This window comes from Lytechinus variegatus, chromosome 4, assembly GCF_018143015.1.
Source record: "Lytechinus variegatus isolate NC3 chromosome 4, Lvar_3.0, whole genome shotgun sequence".
In the NCBI taxonomy this organism is placed as follows: Eukaryota; Metazoa; Echinodermata; class Echinoidea; order Temnopleuroida; family Toxopneustidae; genus Lytechinus; species Lytechinus variegatus.
Genome location: NC_054743.1, coordinates 52,994,732 through 53,016,980, shown reverse-complemented (window position 1 = coordinate 53,016,980; position 22,249 = coordinate 52,994,732). Strand labels below are relative to the sequence as shown.

The 22,249-nt window shown below is 34.9% G+C and overlaps 1 protein-coding gene across 3 annotated transcripts in view; it reads left to right on the top strand.

The window, feature by feature from the left end:
* LOC121414317 (testis-expressed protein 11-like) overlaps positions 1-22,249 on the top strand; it is a 200,653-nt gene that overhangs the window by 154,707 nt on the left and 23,697 nt on the right. For all 3 annotated transcript variants that reach the window (XR_005969834.1, XM_041607455.1, XM_041607454.1), the window contains 2 exons: positions 1,652-1,775; positions 16,736-16,806. Coding sequence is in view for 2 of the 3 variants with exons in the window: in XM_041607455.1 (XP_041463389.1) it covers positions 1,652-1,775; positions 16,736-16,806 (195 nt within the window). In the remaining variant the exon portion in view is untranslated. The remainder of the gene's footprint in view (positions 1-1,651; positions 1,776-16,735; positions 16,807-22,249) is intronic.

Sequence of the window (22,249 nt, the reverse complement as noted above, 5' to 3'; positions counted from 1 at the left end):
ATTGCGAGTTTTGCATCTATATCTGTAGCAAGAGAAGAGCTTTTTATCAAACTAAAAAGATCCTAAACATATACAGTTGTAGTCTCTCCTTGACTATTGTAAAGCTGTGACTAATTGAAAAAAAATCATTGATTTGAATTATTCTCTTACAATATACATGAATACTAGTAATTGGCAAAGGGTTTGTTGGCAGTTTTGATAAGGGATTTTTTTCTCTTGGATTTTTTTAAATATTTGAATGAAAAATCCCAGAGGGGAATTTTCTCTACTCACTGGGAATTCCCTATGGAATATTCCTTCATAGGCCTATGTATGATAGAATTAAGTTCAGATACGAGATTCCTCAAATTTATTTTTAATTGTCCATTTTTACTGGATTTTAATTACAAAATATGTGCTTAAGAACAATATTAGGGGTGAAATGTATAACATCAATATTGATGTCATTGTAAGAGTAAGGGGGGGGGATAATTACCCTTTTTTTTCGAAGGAACTTTTAAAAAATAAAAAAAATCTGATTTGAATAAAAAAAATCTGATTTAAATAAAAAAAATCGCCAACCCTGCCTGTACACCTTGCCATAGTGGTCAATGCATGGACATACATGTATGCAGTGCAGTATGTACAATACATTATATACTGTAAGGCCCCTATACATAAATAATATTTTTTTATTTAATAAGATATATTTCGAAAATATCTATAGAACCCGAAGGAGAGGAATAAGAGCAATATAGCTATATGAAACTACTTGCTATTGTGGAACTCGTACCGTCCAATATCCAAGAACCACAAGACGATGAAACCTAATTTTTGGCTGAAAAATGGGTCTAAACATGTGTAAATTTCGGCAAAGTAACCCTTTAACTGTACAAACAATGTTTTTTAAGTACTAATTTCAGGTAAAGCATTGCCTGATCCCAAAAACATATGAATAGACACCAAAACCAGACAAAAAAGACCACCAAATATTAAGAAGTTGTGGCCAAAACTGTGATGGGGGGGGGGTTGGCGGCCATTTTGGAATTTGGCCCGACACACTTTTTTCTCGGACCCGAGACAAAAAATATTGTCATTACATGTAGAGATACATTACAAGGAATAGATAAAAACTGTTGCCATATTAAATTGACAACAAAAGTATTTTTGACCCATTTATAGCCCACTCCTATTTATATGTTCTAACTGGATGTTTGGAATGCTCTTCAATATAACCTAAATCAATCTCATTTTAAATTTAGTTTACTGGGTTCTAGCTGGAACATTTAAATATCAACACATTTATTCAGTTCCTTAAAAAAGTTACACTGGTTGCTAATTTGGAAGTGTATAGAACTTTCTCACTTATATGACTTTGTCATGCCTTATACACCAGATCATCACAACAGCTTCTTTGACTCTCAAAACACAAGTATATTTTCGATGAGTGTGCTTTCTCTTCCGCATAACCTGCTGGTTTTAGTAATTTATTATTAGATTAATGAAATATATAATCTTTTGAATATAAACTGAAATCTTCTAGCAATATCAGTTCTCGGGACAAAGACTTTCATCTAATCGCCTCATATTTCTATTTTCTTGTGTGCCTTGGAATAGAATATTTATGTATAGATGGTAGATGACTTTTATTATCATTCTTTAAATATGACAGTAAAACCCTTCAAAATGCTATCAGACTGTGTTTAGGAGAGGGTCACAGTCCTGATACAACAGGGAGAGAAGAGGCATGGCATCTCTATCAAGTGGCAATCAAGCTATTGCAATCAGAAAAGAAAGTAAGTGTAAAACCCTTTCTCACAAAACCAATTATCAGTAACAACTTGTTGAGTTTTGTGACAATTTTACTCTCAATAAATTGAATGTCCATAGCATGCCTTCACCTGAATCATCTTTGATAAAAAGTTAGACATCTTGCTTCTTTGATAAAAAGTTAGACATCTTGCTTTTTAAACTGTAAAATTTCTAGCAGAGTTTGTACAGATCGCGCTTGTTTTGATCTTACAGAATTTAATAGTCCAGGTGAGGCCCCGTAGAAAATGAAGCAAACATTGTTTTTTTTAATATATACTACAATAACTATTATTTGTTACATACGCCATGGTCTTATTTTTTTTCAATGTTTGGTTTTTATCTAAAATGATTTTATCTACACGCCTATAATTACTTTAATTACAAACTAACTTGATGATTAACAGTTTATTATACTTTCACCGAATGTTCCATCTTATTTGGTATAACTGTAACATTATGTTAATCTGCCCTGCTTGTGTCAGTAATGTGACCATGTCCTGGGCTCTCTTTTATTCTGTAAATGTATATGTATTGTTGTCATTCTTACACTGTTCCTTTATTGCTTTTCGCACAATAAAGTGATGCAAAAAAAAAAAAAAAAAAACATCGGTCCTGATTTATAGACCCATTCATCTACATATTTAGATCTAGGTTTAGAATAAACCTTGACTGGTTCTGCAGTCTCACTTTTAACCTAACCTAGTGGTCACGCTTAGATAAAGCGTTGAACAGCTATAACATGCTTAATGTTCTTCTAATCTAGAAGTAGAACTGGTCCTGTTCAGTTTTGGACCTTATCTGGTAACGTTAGACTAGATTCTATAATCTGCTGATTCTGGTCATGTTTTAGACCGAGATCCAGGTCTATCTAAACTCTAACCAGACTAACGTTATTTAAGATTTAACGTTTCTAAGCTATGTCATTTAGATCTCTAGAAATCTAGATCAGACTGATTGACAGTATACATAGCACAATTGGATCATAACACACAATCATCACAACAATGTCAACAACCAACTATCAACCAAGTGATATAGCAGTATCAGTATCAAGAATTGGTATCGATAGAACAATGCAAAGTCAACGATATTGAGACATTAAAATGACATGAAAATGTGATTTGTGATTGAGTCCAATGTAGAACTGAGTTCAGGATTTAAAATTCAAATGATTTTCCATCTGATCTGTTCGTCAATGTCATTTGATTGATCTAAGTTCTCATCTCTTTTTCTCTCTGACGATAAGTTCTGCATTCATTTCACCATCAAGTTCGAGTTCAGTCACAAAAGCTTCATCACGATCACGTTGACAACCTTGCACTATCGCGATGATGATGATCGATCGTTGATCGGCGCTGTCACCCGTTCTGATCCTTCCGGTCATGTCAGCTCAGCAACGCACCAGCAACAGTTCTGTTTTGTCCCAGCAAAGTAACAGTTCTGAACTCCTGATCCCGGTCCTGGTCCAGTCGACACTCGACAACATTATCAATAACAGTGGTGATCTAATGTGTACCCCTAAGCGTTCATAAAACTCACACATATTCACCCATTCAGTAGCAAAACACAAACGACCCAGCAATTAATGTGTGCCGCTTGAGCGTTCATATAACTCACACATCTTGCCGTACCGGTAGACTACTCCTATCGTCTGCATCGCAGGTTCCGAGCGCTGATCGTTCAACCAAAATTAGCGTCGAGAGCAAACGACCGTAGCAATGTATGCTCCTTAGCGTCCATAAAACTTAAACATTGCTCACTTTCCCGTTCCAAGGAATGATCAAAACAACGACAGCATGACCGCTGCCACCATGAAGTATTATGTCCTCATTATATAGGGATGATCCAGACTCGTTAAGAGCTCAAAGACATAGTCGAGAATACAATCAGGCTTAGCAACTCGTAGCCATGTTTATTGCTATCCTGATATTCCTTCGCGCCGCATCACATCTTGCGCGTAGTAACAATATAGATCTTGGACATATCACAACAGCCATGAATAAATTGATTGCTCCTGACATTAAATTCGGACAACCAGACTACAGAAAATTTCATCTTATTTGCAATGATTTAAGATGTTAATCAGTCAAAGTATTTTTAATATGTTACATTTTGTAACCAGTTTTGCGTTCTTAATTGTTTTTAGAGAATTTAAATTTCAAGTTTAGTACCATTTTACTCAACATTCATGGCAATTAGTTGACATATCAAGTCACAACTGATCAAGCACTACCAGCATGGCTATCAGAACACAATACATTCATAAGGTTCTGAATCTCTTAGTTACACAAGATGTTTCAATTGCTATTTTAGCATCAAGTAATGCGTCCTCTCTGGAAAAGTTACTTGAAAATGAAGTTTAATGAAATACCAAAATAGGCATCAAATGTCCAATTTTCAACATATCCTCGTTATTTTTGGAGCATATAGAGAAATACACTTGTTAATTTAGCTGGTGTCCTCAAGTTGTATCACAAATGGCCTCGTTTTTTTGTAATGTAGAGTGAAATGCAGCACTATGTTGAGAATTTTAGGATGAGGATGTTTTGTTAGCCTTTTTTTTCATGTCACCTTATTGTAAAACTCATGTCACTTTTTTGTAATAATTGGCTCATGTGTGACATATGTAAGGTGTTTCATCTTCATATAATTCAGGGTTCCCCAGAAATTTGAAAACAGAATTCCATGACTTTTATGTGGAAGTTTTGTAGTAAAGGTGAATTCAGAATCCTAATTTCAATGTGCCTGGAAAATTTGACATTTACATGTATTGTATAATTCACTTTTGTGACAAGATCTGCATGCTATGCATGAAAAATTTGGAAATAGTTCATGGAAATCTGTCAGTTAAAGAAATTACATGAGTTTGTGTTCAAGACAACTTTGAATTTTGATGTTGGTGAAACGAAAATGGTACTGTACCCTGGTCAGAAACAGACCATATACCAATGATAATACATGTAGATGTACATGTCATGAGTAAGGCAGTGGGTGGAATGGATGGCTGTGAGGGGAGGTTATGGAGGCCATCATAATGTGTCTGATTTTGGAAACGGTTCCAGAAAGCAAGTCATGGAAAGCAGCAATTTAGTCATGGAAAAGTCAGGGAAAAGTCATGGAATTCAGTTTCAAATATCTGTGGGAACCCTGAAAAAGTTAGGAAATCTGAGTTTGGCCATTAATTTCTCCCAACTCCCAATTTTACACAATGCATATTTGACATCATTCAAAAGATCATTTTATTATCTTTAAAATGATACCATGCTTGTTATGGTCATGCCATCACAAAAAGAGTTGGATAAGGTCTGAATTGAAGAGCTGCAAAACGAGCAGAAATAGTCATGAAGGGTCAATACAGAACATGATTCTTTTGTCTGTGTCAATAGAGATGAAAATACTTTCAAATCAAGTGTATGGACCTAGTTCATGAAACTTGGACATAAGGGTGGTCAAGTATTACTGAACATCCTGCCTGAGTTTCAGGTAACATGACAGAGGTCAAAGGTCATTTAGGATCAATGAACTTAGCCCATGTTGGGGGAATCAATATCGAAATCTTAACCAAGGTTAAGTTTTTGAAATGTCATAACTTTGAAAGTATATGGACCTAGTTCATAAAACTTAGACATAAGGGTGATAGTGTATCACTGAAGATCCTGCCTGAGTTTCAGGTAACATGATTAAGGTCAAAGGCCACTTAGGGTCAACGAACTTTGGCCATGATGGGGTAATTTGAGGAATTGTCATAACTTTAAACTCTTATGGATCTAGTTCATGAAACTTGGACATAATAATAATGATGATAATGATAATAAGACTTATATCACGCCAAAAATCCACTCTTCAGAGTGCTCAAGGCGCTTTTAAGGAAATTATAATAAAAGAAATTAAGAAGAATTGAAGAGAAATGTTTTAAGGTAATGTTTAAAAGTATCAGAGGTCAAGCACTGTTTGATGTTTTCAGGGAGGCTATTCCATAACTTAGAGGATGAGTAAACAAATGATCTTTCCCCCAAGGTCTTGGAAACTTTGGGGGAAACAAGAGAATTGGAAAAGGAGGAACGTAAGGATCTTGAAGGGGTATAACTTTTGATCAGTGAAATGAGATGGGGAGAAGAGCCATGGACACAGTCGAAAGTTACGAACATAATCTAGAACATAATACGTTGTTTTACAGGGAGCCAATGTAAGGATCTTAAAATAGGAGTAATGTGAGTGTGCCTGGTGGATAGAGAAACAATGCGAGTGGCAGTATTTTGAAGTTTCTGAACTTTGACTAACTGATTCTGGGGTAGATTAAACAAAGGGAGTTTTCAAAATCGAGACGGGATGAAATTAAAGCGTGAACCAATTTTTCAGTAGCCAGTCGAGACAAGTATTTCGTAATAAAACCAATATTTTCCAATTGGTAGCGAACTGTGGTGGTAAGATCCATTTTATCTCAGATAAAATAAAAATATTTTATCTCCGTTAAAATCAGAAAGATGAAATACCCTTAAAATCTCTCCGAGTTGGTATTCTGAGAACAATTTTATCTTCATTTTATCTCTGTAAGACACACCTATTTTTAAATCAATATCCAATTAGAAACGCGCTTTTATAGCTCTCTCACATCACTCAACCAATGGAAATCCACTCCGCCAGGAGGTGTGGCAAAGGAGTGGGATTGCTTCAATTTATTGACTTCAAATACGCTTGCACAATACGCTTGCGTGTCTTTACAGAGATTTCTCTTTCAAAAATGACAATACTCTAATTTCTTTTTTTTCGAAGTCTTCATCGCATCTTTTCAAGCATTTCAAATACAATATAAGTCAAGAAAAGTCTTACGAAATACTTTCTGATTGACAGGAATACTGTTGAGGTGATATTCTCAATAAATATGTAATTTTTCTTCATTTTTATGTCAACATTTGGAGTTAATTCACGTAGAAATAATGATGAAATCAACGTCGCGGAGATAAAATAGCCCCTACCCTCTTTTAAGTTTATTTTATTTTTTCTTCAAAGTAACATGGGCGCAAGCACATCATCCGTGTTGCAATGGCCAGATACGCAATGAGTATGTCTACGCAGGCATTGTTCTGTTGCGTATCATCTGTAGATACGCAAGATAAAATTAAAAATTTTATCCGAGAGATAAAATGTCATCTCAGAATACCAATTTCATTTTAAGAGATAAAATAAAATATTTTAAAGATAAAATTACCTCAGAATACCGCCCCTGAACTACAAATAAAAGAAATATGATTCGACATTGTCATGTGAGAATCAAAAACTATACCGAGATTACGACAAGAACTTGACAAATTTACAGTGAGGCCAGAAAATGAGATGGAGTTGATGTGGATTTTACCAAGCTGTTCTTTGGGGCCAAAAAGAAGAAATTCACATTTGGCTGAATTCAACTTAAGAGAGTGAGAAGTCAGCCAATTGTGAACATCAACCATGGAACATTCAAGACGGTGGATGGAACTTTCTGCAGCTAGTTGATCCGAATTAAAGGAAATCATGAGTTGGATGTCGTCTGCACAAATATGGTAATATATGTCATGTTTCAACAGGACTTGTCGCAATCCAGATAAATCGAGAAGAGAGTTGGCCCGCCCACAGAACCCTGTGGTACTGACTTATAACCATTAATACAAACAATCTGAGAGTGGAATGAGAGATAAGACTCAAACCACTTATAAGCCCCACCCTTAACACCGAGTGAACTAAGTATGTTCAAAAGGATAGTGTGATTTACCGTGTCGAAGGTGGAGGACAAGTCTAACAGCAAAAGAGCTGTGGTGTTCCCTTTATCCATACTTTGTAAGATATAATTAGACGCGTCAAGAAGTAGTGTTTCTACACTATGATTAGACCTATAACCTGACTGGAAAGGATCGAGCAAATCATTATCCGAAAGGTATTCAGACAATTGAGAGAACACAATCCTTTCAAGAATCTAGAACAAAAAAGGTAAGTTTGAAACTGGGCAGTAGTTGTGGAGGGAGTTTTGGTCCAGGGAGGGTTTTTTTAACAGTGGGGTAAAGAGAGCAACTTTCAGAGAGAAAGGAACGTATGCCTCTTCTATACTCATTAATTAAATGTGAGAGAATTGGAGCAACTGAATGGGAACAATCCTTCAGTAACTTAATGGGAATGGGATCTGACTGACACGACTTAGGAGGAAGTTTACGTAAAAGTGACATGATCTCGTCAGAAGTGGTATGTTGGATAGTTTCAAAGGAAGAGGAAGTGAGCTGCTGGCTGTGTGGTGACTCATCTGGTGCTAAACTATCGCAGATCATCTTAACTTTGGTCTGGAAGCTAGCAGTGAAGGAAATTAGACGCCATTTGTGAGCTGTCCGAGTGGGAAGGAAGAGGTGATGACTGTCGACAATTCAGTAGCCGATTAGCCACAGAGAAGAGTTTTTTAGAGTCGTCGTGACAGTCTTCAATGATCGCCACATAATACGAACGCTTTGCTCTCTTCACAAGGGAATTGACCAAGTCACGCTGGGCAGAGAAGAGTTCCCGGTGGATATGAAATGAAGATTGCCGCCATTGCCTCTCCAGCCTTCTTCGTTTTTTCTTCTGAGTGCGGATGTTGTCATTATACCAAGGAGAATCAACATGAATCCGGATTTTTCCTTTCTTTTGGGGGTGCATTAATATCGAGAATCCTTCCCAGTTCAGAGTTATAACGATGTACGGCGGTGTCAACACAAAAGTCTGCACTCTCTGTCCTAAGAGCAATGATGTCACGTTAGGTGATGTCGTTCGCAAAAGTCACCGTTGATGTTGTTAAAGTTGCGACTGATTATAGTAGACTGGAACCAACTCGGCTTGGGAAAGTTGACCTTCCACAAGATGGCGGAGTGGTCAGAGATGCCAGGTATGACTCGAGGCTTTGATAAGAGAGCTCGATCATCAGAGTCCCTAACCATGACAACATCAAGGATGTGACCTCTGTCGTGTGTTGGAGTATCAACTAGCTGAGAGATGGCGTGACCGCTAATTAGATCATTAAACTTCTGTGTGTTGGGTGAGGAGTTTAATTGTCTAGGTGAATGTTCAGGTCGCCAGTGATGATAAAAGGTGGAGTTCGAAATATGCTTTTATCCAGGAAATCATGTTGGGGTAATTTGAGGAATTGTCATAATAACTTTGAAATTTTATGGATCTAGTTCATGAAACTTGGACATAAGAGCAACCATGTACCCTTGAATATCATGTGCCAGTTTCAGGTCACATGACCAAGGTCAAAGGTCATTTAGGGTCAACAAACTTTGGTTATGTTGGGGGTATTTGTGGAATTGTCATCATAAATTTGAAATTTTATGGATCTGATTCATGAAACTTGGACATAAGAGCAATGAAGTATCCTTGAACATCCTGTGCTAGTTTCAGGTCACATGTGTGCGTTTCAGGAACATGGCCAAGATCAAAGGTCATTTAAAGGTCAATGAACTCTGGCCGTGTTGGGAGTATTTGTTGAATTTGCATCACAAAAATAAGAAGTTCATGGATCTAGCTCATGAAACATAGACATAATGATAATCAAGTATGAATGGTTGTTTTGCACATGTCTTGGGTCACATGATCATGGTCAAAGGTCATTTTCCACTTGTTTATTTTTTGTTTTTAGTTGTGGTTCTGGGAGAAAAAATGGTTTGAGTCATGCATGTTTGTTTGTTTCTTATGTTCTTAGCAGAGGTGTGTTTGATTCCATGTTAAAGTTGATGTTAAGGTGCATAAAGACAAAAAAAATCGCTGAGTAACTCATCACTAAGGACAAAAGAACAGTGACTTTCAATATTGTGTCATTTAGCAACTTTTGAACTTTTACCTTGCCCCACATTTCAAAGCACTGCATCTCCATGTGAACTGTAATCAGATCATGTAGGGTATTGCTTTAAAGAGAATTAAATGATCTATCCACTGATATTAATTACACATTGATATTAACTAAAAACTGAGGAGGGATTATCGATGAAAGTCAGATTTCAAAAATATTTGTTTTGAGGAATTTGGTTGGATTTTAATTATCTTTCCATGGATTTATTTGAGTAACTATTAGTATTACTTTGGGTTATTGCATTGGCATATATGGTACCGGCCCAGTATAGCAGCGATATGCCCATGCCATGTTTCAGTCAGGCTGAATTGCAGCTTCATCATCACGCAGCAGTTATTGATGAACGCTTTATAATATTATATTTTATTAAGTCTTTGTTCCATTTCAGTTAATATGGATGCTGGCTCTGACTGTTTATATTATTAATTCATAACTCACAACTTTGTAACTATGGCTAACTTAAATCTGATGTAAACTTTAAGGGTGTGACACCTTTTATACATGAAGATATACATGTAGATATACATCTAACAAAAAGTTAGAGGTACATGTATAAGGATGATTCCATACGTGTCGTACAAGATATTTAGAGAACGTTTGACTGTTTTACGACAAGAAAAACAATAAAATATTCCAGTAACTAAAGCTGATCATCAAGTACTACCAGAGTGTTTGGAAAATCAATACTTAACATGACTTTAATTCACATCCTGTGTAATACATATTTAAAATTATAGTAATGTATCATACGGACGCAGAAAAAGTGACTTTTTTGGAAACCTCAAATTTGCACTCTAAAGTCTGTGAGTTGGACAGATAATTTTCATAAAAACTGAACTCAAATTGATATTCAATTACCCAAGAACAAACACATATATGAATGAATGCAAAATAAACATTCATGAATAAATAAATAAAGCAAAATAAAACTTGAGAACATTGTGGCGTAGGGGACACTCAAAATTTGTTGTACAGGACATTTCTAAATTGAAGCCAAACTTTCTTATGTCTCTTTGACTTCTTCACTCACTTTATTTGGCTGATGATAATGATAATCCTATCAAACTAAAGACATTCATTATGTTAGAAACCACATTTGGCCGAATATTTCTATTAATATGTCATAATCAAAATACTGTATCGTACGGTACACTTGTGTGTTGTACAGGCAGTAGCATGTTGTACTGGACAACCTGTATAAAACAATCAACTTTTTATCAATCAGAAAGGGAGCATTGCCCCTAAATTCTTCTGTTTTAATTAAATGCCTGAAGTAGTCATTCAGGACAATAACATTAGTATTCTCATTCTATCTGTTATATATAAAATTGGGTGCAATCATTTTTTCATAATGGGAATTGTACAATATGGTTCACAGCATTTTTAAGAGCTAAGAAACTTGATGTTTTGTGTGAAGTTATATTTAAGTGAATAAAGTTATGATTTCCATTCCTCCATTTAAGCTGTGTTTGTGTAAATTATGGGGCTAAAATGTTCAGATTTTTCATATAAAATTTATGTCACAACTGTCACTTGTACTTCCCCAAAATATTTTTTTTCTTAAGAAATGCGATTTTGCTTTTTAAAACTTTTTTGCATTTTATGAAACCATATGGTTTGTCTTATTTTCCAGATTTTTTTAACAACATGGTTTGTCTTTTTTTTCCAGATTTGTTTAACAATTTGAGAAAAGTGAGGAGTTTCAATACTGCATATCAAAAAATTAGTGATCATCAAAGGAGGTCCAAATATATTTTAGATATACATATTTATAAATGTTTTACATCCTGTAATAATTTCACGATAGCATGCAAGAGGAAATCTTCATCCATGCTAGGATGAATTAATTATAAAGGTTTTCTTTCATGCTCAGTGACAAAGAAATTAACCGGCTCTGACCATTGAAAATTGGCACGAAGTCGATTAATATGGTTAGAATCCCCTATTTCATGTTCAATGGAGATTTATAAAAAAATACCTATTCAGTTCAATTAATGTCAAATCAATAATACATGTACTTACATTAAAATGGGCCTTCTGTATAGTTTCTGAATCCAAATCCTGCAATGAAATGCAGTATATACTGTGTGTCGTACGGGACAACTTTTAATTGGACAATTATTCAAAAATGAAATGCAGTAGTTAGATCCTTATTCCCATGGTTCAATGATAGAGAAACTGATATTGTAAGATTGCATCATCAAAAATAAATGTGTAGGAAAAACTTTTGCATTTTCATGTGTCATATGGGACATTGCCGAAAATAGGTCCGCAAAATCAGGGCTGCCCCAATTAGGGATCATAAATTTGGAATCATCAATGATACATTATTCTATTGACCTGCAATATTTTCAATCTTCTTGTGCTTTTCCAATAATGGTTTCAGGCAGTGTTTGTACTTGACTATTTAATCAGCAAAATTTTTTTTAAATTCCATTGTTTTACCCCCATAAAAGCTTTCGGTTAAATCTCATAATTTTCATAAAATTTAGGTATCATAGTGAAATATTACACTACTTATGATTTATTGAAAGCATGTTGAAATTTATGATATTTTTGAAGTACTAGTGCCCATCAGCACAATTTCTTCTGCCAAAAAAATTTACGTAAAAATATATTTTTAAGAAATACATGTAAATAAGATTGAATCCAAATCTAGATTACCAATAGAAGACTTTACAAGAGATAGCATATGCCCCAAAATAACTCTCTCTTTTTAAGTTAAAAAAACATCAGTTTACTATGATATCAATCAATAGTACACTGAATGTGCTGCTACATGTACATTGAGCCAAAATCAGTAAATTTCACAATGTATTTAAGGGTTGTGATTATTTTTGTCAATATTTATTTATATTTTCTAAATTATTTTTATATTATCAATGGATAATTGTGAAAATGAAAAATTATAATTGCACAAACTGTCCTTTTATACTGCTTACTAGTGATAACTAGTAGAAAATGAAAGTACATGTAAAAGGGTAAATAAGATTTTTTTATGATGTCTAAATCTGTACAAAACTAGGCTTTTGTCTTGTTAAGGACAAAATTTTTGCTTGCTCACTGCTGTTTATAAATTTTGGTCTTTTTTGTCGGCATGGTAGTGACTATCTCAGAAAAAAGTTTGGAATCGCGTTATCAGAGTAGGATTTTCAATTTTTAAATGTTGGCAGGTATGTGTCTAGATTACAGGGACAAAGCTTTTCAATCTGGGTGTCCATGGTTTGATAGGAACACAAAAACAAGGACACTAAGAACAAGAAGAATATGCATCGAACCTAGAAGTAGAACTGATTGCTACAGGAACAGCCCAGTCCCCTTCTTTACGAGACTTTTAAACTCCCATGGACTGTGAAGAACTATGTCTATATACCTTTGTTCTTTTATTTGTAGCTTCTCTTAAACTGTAACTGACTTTTGAAGGATTATTCTAATTGTTGATTTCTGCAGTAATCATTCAACTTTCTCTTCCGAGAAATCACTGGCTAATAATGTTATAACCCACTTTACATTTATATTTATATCTTTGTTCAGATCATATTACTTCCACGTCCTCTTATTTTTGATTTAAATTCCTTTTGAGATACTTCATTCATTACTCCGATTCCTTCAACTATTATTGTTACCATCAACACAGTGTTTATTTAGAATCATTATAAAGCATATCGAGAACAATCCCAACCCAGATTACTGTTTCATTTATAATGTTTATACATGTTTTCCTTCTTCAATTTCACCAAAATTAATAGCTGTATTTATTTTTTTTCTACAAAGCAAGTATTATTCCATACAATCCACTCTTCAACCTTCATGTATTGTTATTCATTCAAAATTGGTTAAATATATATTTATGTTGAAATGTGCATTATGTTAAAGGTATATACATTTAGTCTACTCCTAACCTTTCCCCATTCCTGTATTTGACATTACTTCTCCCTCTGTATACTTTTCTTTCTGTATCCCCTTTCCAGTATTATACATTAGTATACTTTGTTGTTATTTTTTTTTTACTGTTTCGCTTGTTTGTTTACTAAAATTTTACTATGTACAAATTCATGTAATTCAGCCTTTGGCTGCTAATTGGATTTTTATCACAATAAATACCATTTATCCATCCATCCATCAATTGGACATCTTCAAAGTCCACATCATGGAAAATGTGTGTTTATCATGCAGACTATTGCATGCCATGTCAATAACAGTTCTCGCTGTAGCAGTTCCCACCGTGTCATGGCACTTTCACGTAGCGAGAACTGCATGGACATAGCATTTGTCCACGTTAGGGGGTTCTTTGCTTTCATGGGTAAATTTTTGTACCAATTCCTGTTCATGTTGTACTTCAATAATTTTCTCTTGCCTGCATATCAGAGCAAGACTATAGGCACTTCTTTTCTGACGGTGGCGGCATCGTCAACATTGAAATCTTAACGAATGATAAGTTTTGGAAATGTCATAACTTCAAAAGTGTATAGAGCTAGTGCATGCAACTTAGACATAAGGATGACAGTGTATCATTGAATATCCTGTCAAATTTTCAGATCACATGACAAAGGTCACTTAGGGTCAATGAACTTTGATAATGTTGGAGATATTTGTGGAATTGTCATGATAACTTGAAAATTTTATAGATCTATACACAACAAAAAAAAGTAAGTCCCCCCTTAAACAAACATCAATAATTTCCGAACCAATGCGAGTTTTTATATATTTTTACATGAGCGTTTAGGTAATTTTATAAGCTACCCTCCAAGAAAATGTTATTGAAGTATTTTACGTCATGCTTCAGTGAGCACCCTCAGAAGGCAAAAATGCCACTTTTCAAGTCACAAGCCAAATATGACTTTGATTCCATTTTATTGGAACTAATTCCACATTCTCATGAAAATAGTCAGAAGGCTTGTAAAAGGTACTTTCTAAAAAACGATGCAACTTTTTTTGGTAAATTTCACGGTTGAATAAACACCAGCCAAATTTGCTCTAATTGGATTTTTACACATTTCCATCAATAAAAATGAAAGAATATGATGACGGTTATTTTGGGGAATATTATCTTCAACAATATTCATCGTTTCATGGTTCAATGAACATTTATTGAAAACAAAAAATAGGATTTTCAAATATCATAGGCATATATTGTTTCATTTCGGTAACTGAAAATGATCTTTTCTCAACCTTTTTGTTATGTTCATAACCAATTAACATGCTTTAATGATTCAAAGGCATTTCATTAAACATTCACACTGAATGAACATGTGGCATGTGATTAGCTCTTCTTTACGTTATTGGAAAAAATGCACTTTGTAACTGATGGATATCTGTCACAAATCTCCTTGCATTGTTTATTTGATATGATTTTTATGAAAATCCTGATTAATGCATTAGTGAGCACACAATATTCGAAAATTATGCAAATGAGAAGAAAGTTCAAGGCCTTGGCCCCATTCTGTGCCATATCGAATGGTTATTTTGGTGTGCGCACCTTTTGGATAGTGTTACTCTGGAGCCATGTGCGAAGTTTCATGAAATAACTGTTGGCAGAAGTAACAAAAATCGTCCATGAAACAAACCCTCATTTCAAAATTTTGACTTCCTCTCATAGACTTGTGTGCCTCATGGGTGCATATGTTTAAGAATAAGGAACCCCTTATTCAATATGATAGAACTTTTTTTCAATGCTGTCTTTAGCAATGTCATTTGGCAGTAATGTTTATCAACCTATGGGCAGAATTCTGTGCTAAAATGAAGTCGATTTGTTTATTTATGGATGAGTGAGTACACATCAAAGTGGGAAAACTGGTATTTTCAATTTCACAGACTCATTTTAAAGGGTAATAAACTGAATATTTGGGGCTAATATGGTTTTAAATGTGACTTTTGTTGCTATTGTTTTTATCATCCATCATTTATATCACCAAACACTTTCTAAACTTTACACATTTTCATGGTTGAGCGAGCACATTCGAAAACTTAGGAATGAATATCCTTTATACTGCATAAATGTATTCTTTTCCTAACAATTTGTCATGATCAGTTTAATTCATGGACAAATCAGTGGTGGATCCAGAATTTTAAAATGGGCGAAGGGGCCCATAATCGGGGGAGCCAATGAACTTTGGCCATGTTGGGGGTATTGTTGAATTGGCATCGTAACTGAAAAAGTTTATGGATCTACACATGTAGCTCATAAAACAGACATAAGGGTAATCAAGTTGTTTTGCATATGTCTGAGGTCACATGATCATGGTCCAAGGGCATGTTGGGTATAAAATGGACATAGTATTTTATTATCACAGTGTTTTCTTTTTATAAATAATTATTTGAGAGTCTTTCATAATCAGCACTGCTGGTACATGTATATCAACTCGCATAACACAGGCGAGACTGCCAGAGGCGTTCCACTTTTTTTTTATATTTCTTAATATTATTGTACAATTATGTAATGCCACTAGAGGGAAGTTTATAATGTGGTCATCCGAATCTTAATTGACTTTCACTATTTGTAGTCCAAGTATCATTGCTGTTTCTTGTTGACTGATGACTTCACAAGACTGATAAAATTCTCATTCTGTAACAAATCTGTTATAGCCTCCAGACTTTTTCTATGTTTGAGATCTAGTAGCAATTGACCTATCATTATCTTCAGGAATCTGATCAGAGTTGGCAATCCAGTTGAAAGCCTGAGTTTATTACATCACATTCCAATCTGAATGTAATGAATTGTTATACTATGCAGGGTCAATCACAGGTAAAAAGCATAAAAAGGATTATTTCGATAGACTGCTTGAAACCTGTGTTGGTAGTCTCTGATGATGGTTAAATATGATAATAGGTCCAACTAAGATGCTAGCACATGAGACTAGACCATCCCAATGAAACTAAATATATTGTCCACAACTTTGCAGAGTAAGGCAAATTCACAGTATATGAAATATGTCTCCTGGTCAGTTCCAGTGATTATTACAATAAAATCTAGGACATCATTTTTTTTTTCAAAAGTCCAAAAAAAGAAAATAGATGTCAGATAGTTTGAGCTATGTCATCAGCTAGTTATGTCAGTTAAAGCAAATCATATTTTTTCAATTTCATTTTCTTCTTTAGGACTCTTATCCAGAAGTAGACATTGTTTGGTTGATGACAAAAGCATGGAACACAGGAATATATTCCTTCAGGTAATATGTCAACAGGACCATGTATATGTATTGAATATGCTTATCCTGTATAAATATTTTTAAATAAATAAATAATAACTAAATGTTCATGGTAAGATACCTTTAACTCTATGTAAGCATATCAACCTGCATTGTTTTTTCACCTGTATTAGAAATGAGACATTAGTGCAGCTTTAACAAGGTTAATAAGAAAAGATTAAGTAGAAAATATTTTGAAAACCTGTGCTACCGACCAAGACATACAATGGGTCCTGCTTAATTCTAACATCGATGCCAGAGAGGGAGGGGGGAATTTTCCTGGGGTATATGTCATCAGAGGTAATTGCGGGGGGGGGGGGGGGTTCTGGGGTGTATCTGTCCTTGGGGGTAAATGACCTCTCTCTTATTTTTGTCCATGCGTAATTGCTCTGGGAGGCAGCCTTCGCCAAAAGAGGGGGCCCCAGATTTTATTTTCAGCCATGTTTTTCCCGATCGGCTGCTCGAAGATGATTTATGGTTTATTTTGAAGGGGCCGGTAGTCCTTGTAGTCACGTCTTAGCTTTATTCTTATGAATAAACATAAATATATATATCATAATCCCTATTTATATAATGCGAGCGCGAAGCACGAGCCAAATTAAAAAAAAAATCTTATGTATTTTTCGTAAAATTTTGAACATTCTGGGCAATAATTTGTTAACAAATTTTCGGCATTACTCCTATTTGTTTAAGATCAGTATGCTCGATCTGTAATGAAAATCATAAGATCAGTATGCTCGATCTGTATGAAAATCATAAGATCAGTATGCTCGATCTGTAATGAAAATCATAAGATCAGTATGCTCGATCTGTAATGAAAATCATAAGATCAGTATGCTCGATCTGTAATGAAAATCATAAGATCAGTATGCTCGATCTGTAATGAAAATCATAAGATCAGTATGCTCGATCTGTAATGAAACTCATAAGATCAGTATGCTCGATCTCTAATGAAAATCATAAGATCAGTATGCTCGATCTGTAATGAAAATCATAAGATCAGTATGCTCGATCTCTAATGAAAATCATAAGATCAGTATGCTCGATCTCTAATGAAAATCATAAGATCAGTATGCTCGATCTGTAATGAAAATCATAAGATCAGTATGCTCGATCTGTAATGAAAATCATAAGATCAGTATGCTCGATCTCTAATGAAATTCATAAGATCAGTATGCTCGATCTGTATGAAAATCATAAGATCAGTATGCTCGATCTGTAATGAAAATCATAAGATCAGTATGCTGGATCTCTAATGAAAATCATAAGATCAGTATGCTCGATCTCTAATGAAAATCATAAGATCAGTATGCTCGATCTCTAATGAAAATCATAAGATCAGTATGCTCGATCTGTATGAAAATCATAAGATCAGTATGCTCGATCTGTAATGAAAATCATAAGATCAGTATGCTCGATCTCTAATGAAAATCATAAGATCAGTATGCTCGATCTCTAATGAAAATCATAAGTCAGAAAAAATGGAACCAGTGGGATTCGAACCTGCCATCTACTGCTTTCCGGGCAGCGACTCAACCACCAGGCTATTCTGGTTCACGGCTAAAGCCACGATGAACTGGAATTCAAATACCCTCGATCCTCATCTTTCTGACTCATTGATATTCAAATGCCGTCCGCCGTGGACAATAGATAAATAAATTAAGAGGCTTCTATAGGAGGAAATTATAATTTGTTAACAAATTTTTCTGCATTCTGATCTCAAACAAATAGGAGTAATGCCTGAAATTGGTAAAGAAATTATAATTTCCTCCCATAAAAGCCTTTAATTTACTATTCTGGGCAGTGTTTGTTATCCTGAAAAAGATGTGTAGGCAAATGAACAATTACTTCGAACGCAAAGCGCGAGCAGAAATGCACTGAAGGAAAGGTACCTGTTAAGACTGCTTGCAATTAGCCATAAAGACGTTACATGTTTGTGAGCGCAATTAAGTGCGAGCTTAAAGTTTGTAACATTTTTACCTAAATAATGGCCGATTCTAAGCACTTTTGTAACTCAAACAGAGTAGATATATAACTAAACAATTAATGCGAGTGCGAAGCGCGAGCTGAAATTTTTTTTAATTTCTACGTAAAGAATGTTTAATATTAATCAACTTTCATAATCGTGAACAGAATAGCTATTTTACTGAACAATTGATGCAATCGGAAAAATTCGAGATTTAGACCTAAAAATGGAACTTTCTATTCATGTTTTGTAAATCATGAAAAGAATGAGTAATGGGGAATCTTCCTACATTAATAATGCGAGCAGAAAATTTTGATATTGTGATGTGAAACTGGATAATGATTTAAATTGAGAACAAGTTAAGTATCTGAATAAACATGCATGCGCATGTTTCATATTTACACCTAGAATCTACATCTTTTATCATGAATATCAAAGCGAAGTACGAAGCGCGAGCTTAAATGAAGTCAATTTCAGCTCTATGTATTTCAAGCAGTTGGTTGAAAAAGTGTGAGGTGGATATGGATCGCACTTAATAAAGAGCTGGTATTTTTCCTTATTGTTACCTTTTGAGTTTTAACATAGGACCGGGACATCCTTATGACATGTCATCATCTATTCATCTTACTAAGCGCGAGATGAAACAAAATAGACAATTTAATGATTGAATTAATAATTAAATTAATGCCTAATGAAAATGCGAAATTTGATGATATTATGGTCTGACAACTGGGCATTTCAAGCACTTTTGTGATTATAAATAGGATGCATCAGTTATTATATTTTAACGATTAATGCTAGCGCAAATCGCGAGCGCAATTTTTTAATAAACTGCCATGAAAAGGGGATTTAAATACCTTGTATGATAAATATTGAGACATACATTACTCGCCAATCAAAATGCGAGCGCGCAGCACTAGCTGATACGTTTTGAAATCAGTTCTGAAAGGGATATTTTTAAAACTATGGAATACACAAAAATAATAGGTACCTGGTAAATCAAAATTTGCATGCACGCATCGCGAGCAGAAAATCTTAATATTCAGACTATAAAACTAACATTTTTATAGAGCACGTTTTAAAAATCAATTTGTAAATCACACAAAATAATGAAAGTTCTATTTCCGAGATGAAATATGTTTTGTATATTGAGTTCCAAACTTTATATTTAAGCTCCATATTGAACAAGATATGTATATAACCTATATCTAGTGATATGAAAGATTCTTTTTGTTGTCTTCCCCTCATATTTAATTCACTCGTCTTCCTCTCTTCTTTTTTTCTCCTCTCTTCCCTCCTTTTTTCCCTTTTTTCCCTTTTTTGCTCTGCCAATAGGGGAGGGGTGTGTGGGCCCCTCGGTGCCCACCCACCTGGATCCGCCTATGGGGGGGGGTATTTGTCTTAGAACCATTTTCCACGATTTAAATGATTTATCAGCTTCTGCTCATACAGTGAGTGCAATATTGATGTCTAATCATGAACTGCTTCTTCAACTCATGCCCCAATTAACGGCGGAACATGGTAGGATGAAAGTAGAAAATAGAAAAGATAATTTTAACATATGTTGGTGAATTCATTTTGCCTTGCAAGTGAAAACATGCCAAACAAAAACAAAATTTTTTTTAATTGTAGAATAAAGAATGTTTTATCATAACTTGAAAAGATATCCTCAAATATCCTCCTTTGACACAACTTAATATTAAATTGGATATCACCAAAAATAATCAGATGTGGGAGTGGGGGTCCATGTCCCACCTATCATTAAATTTCACAATTTTTTATTGATGTGATGTTCTATTATTTTTTAGTCCCATTCGTAACCCTAATTTTAACGATTGTGCAAATTAGGTGCCCCATATAAGCATCAAATTGCACATTATCAATTATTTCAAAAATGAAAATTTTAAATTCCACATTTCTTTCTTTACCACCAAAAATTACTTCATATAATGAAGATGAAATTTTGACTTCTAGGACCTTTACTTTGAATTGCATAGATGCATTTACATGTATGCTTATATTGTGTAAGTTCTCATAATTGTTTCTTTAATTAAATCTTGTTCTAAAGTTTTATTATGTATGTCATTTACCTGCCTAATTCTATATCTGTAAGTGATTTTTATATGTTTTTTTGTTATCATCTTTATTTATTTCTGAATAAGTCTCATATCTCTTCTTTTTTTATAAATGTATTTTACCCTGTCTTGTTCTGCTGCATTAACTTAATAACAAACAGATAGTGATAAATTTAGTGAAATATCTGTGTCAGAAAGGGAGGATGATTTTTCTGAATGGATATTGGAAATAGTGATGAGGAAAGTGATGTGATTATTTACAATTTTCTCCTGAAGTTGCTGTCGGTTGTAGTCACAAATAGATCTAACTTGTTAGTCCCATTCAGTAGCACCAGGGGGGGGGGTCAGTGCGCATTACAGCCTATAGCAGTCAAGTGGTTAAAACATGACGAAAATCTGTGTTTGAGAACACGTATACCCAAGTTTTTCCATGGACCTACTCCATAGTTTTTCTTAATCAATTACTGCCCCAATTGTATCAAAACACCTGTTTCTTGACCTCGGTCCGAAGATAATAGCCCGAGCGCGGTCCCCTGCAAAGCATGCAGCCATTTTTGTCTCACCTGCATAGCAGAGTGAGACTATAGGTGCTGCTTTTCCGACGGCGGCGGCGTCAACATCAAATCTTAACCTAAGGTTAAGTTTTTGAAATGACAACATGAAACTAGTTCATGAAACTTGGCCATAAGGCCCGGGGGGGCCACTTCCATTCACGAGTGGATACCATGCGCGACCATGGGGTCTCGAAAAGCACCCTAAACACGTAATTTCCATATTCTGAAAATGCACCCCTTAACAAGTATTGGCGTGTGAAACCCTACCCTTAACAAGTATTGGAAACAAAACGATACTCTTGGCAAATATTCCCTGAAATGAACCCCTAAACAAGTACAGGAATGTTTTATTGTTACGGGTCCTTTGATTGTCGGCTTTACCGGGGCTTTACCTTTTTGGTTTAGTACGACCCCACCTTCTACACCTCGTGCAAATAGGACTCTAAACACGTAGTGTTGGGGCAAAAAGGACATCCTTTATAAAACATTTTAATTTTGTTTTGGGGGGGCCACTTCCATTCACGAGTGGATACCATGCGCGACCATGGGGTCTCGAAAAGCACCCTAAACACGTAATTTCCATATTCTGAAAATGCACCCCTTAACAAGTATTGGCGTGTGAAACCCTACCCTTAACAAGTATTGGAAACAAAACGATACTCTTGGCAAATATTCCCTGAAATGAACCCCTAAACAAGTACAGGAATGTTTTATTGTTACGGGTCCTTTGATTGTCGGCTTTACCGGGGCTTTACCTTTTTGGTTTAGTACGACCCCACCTTCTACACCTCGTGCAAATAGGACTCTAAACACGTAGTGTTGGGGCAAAA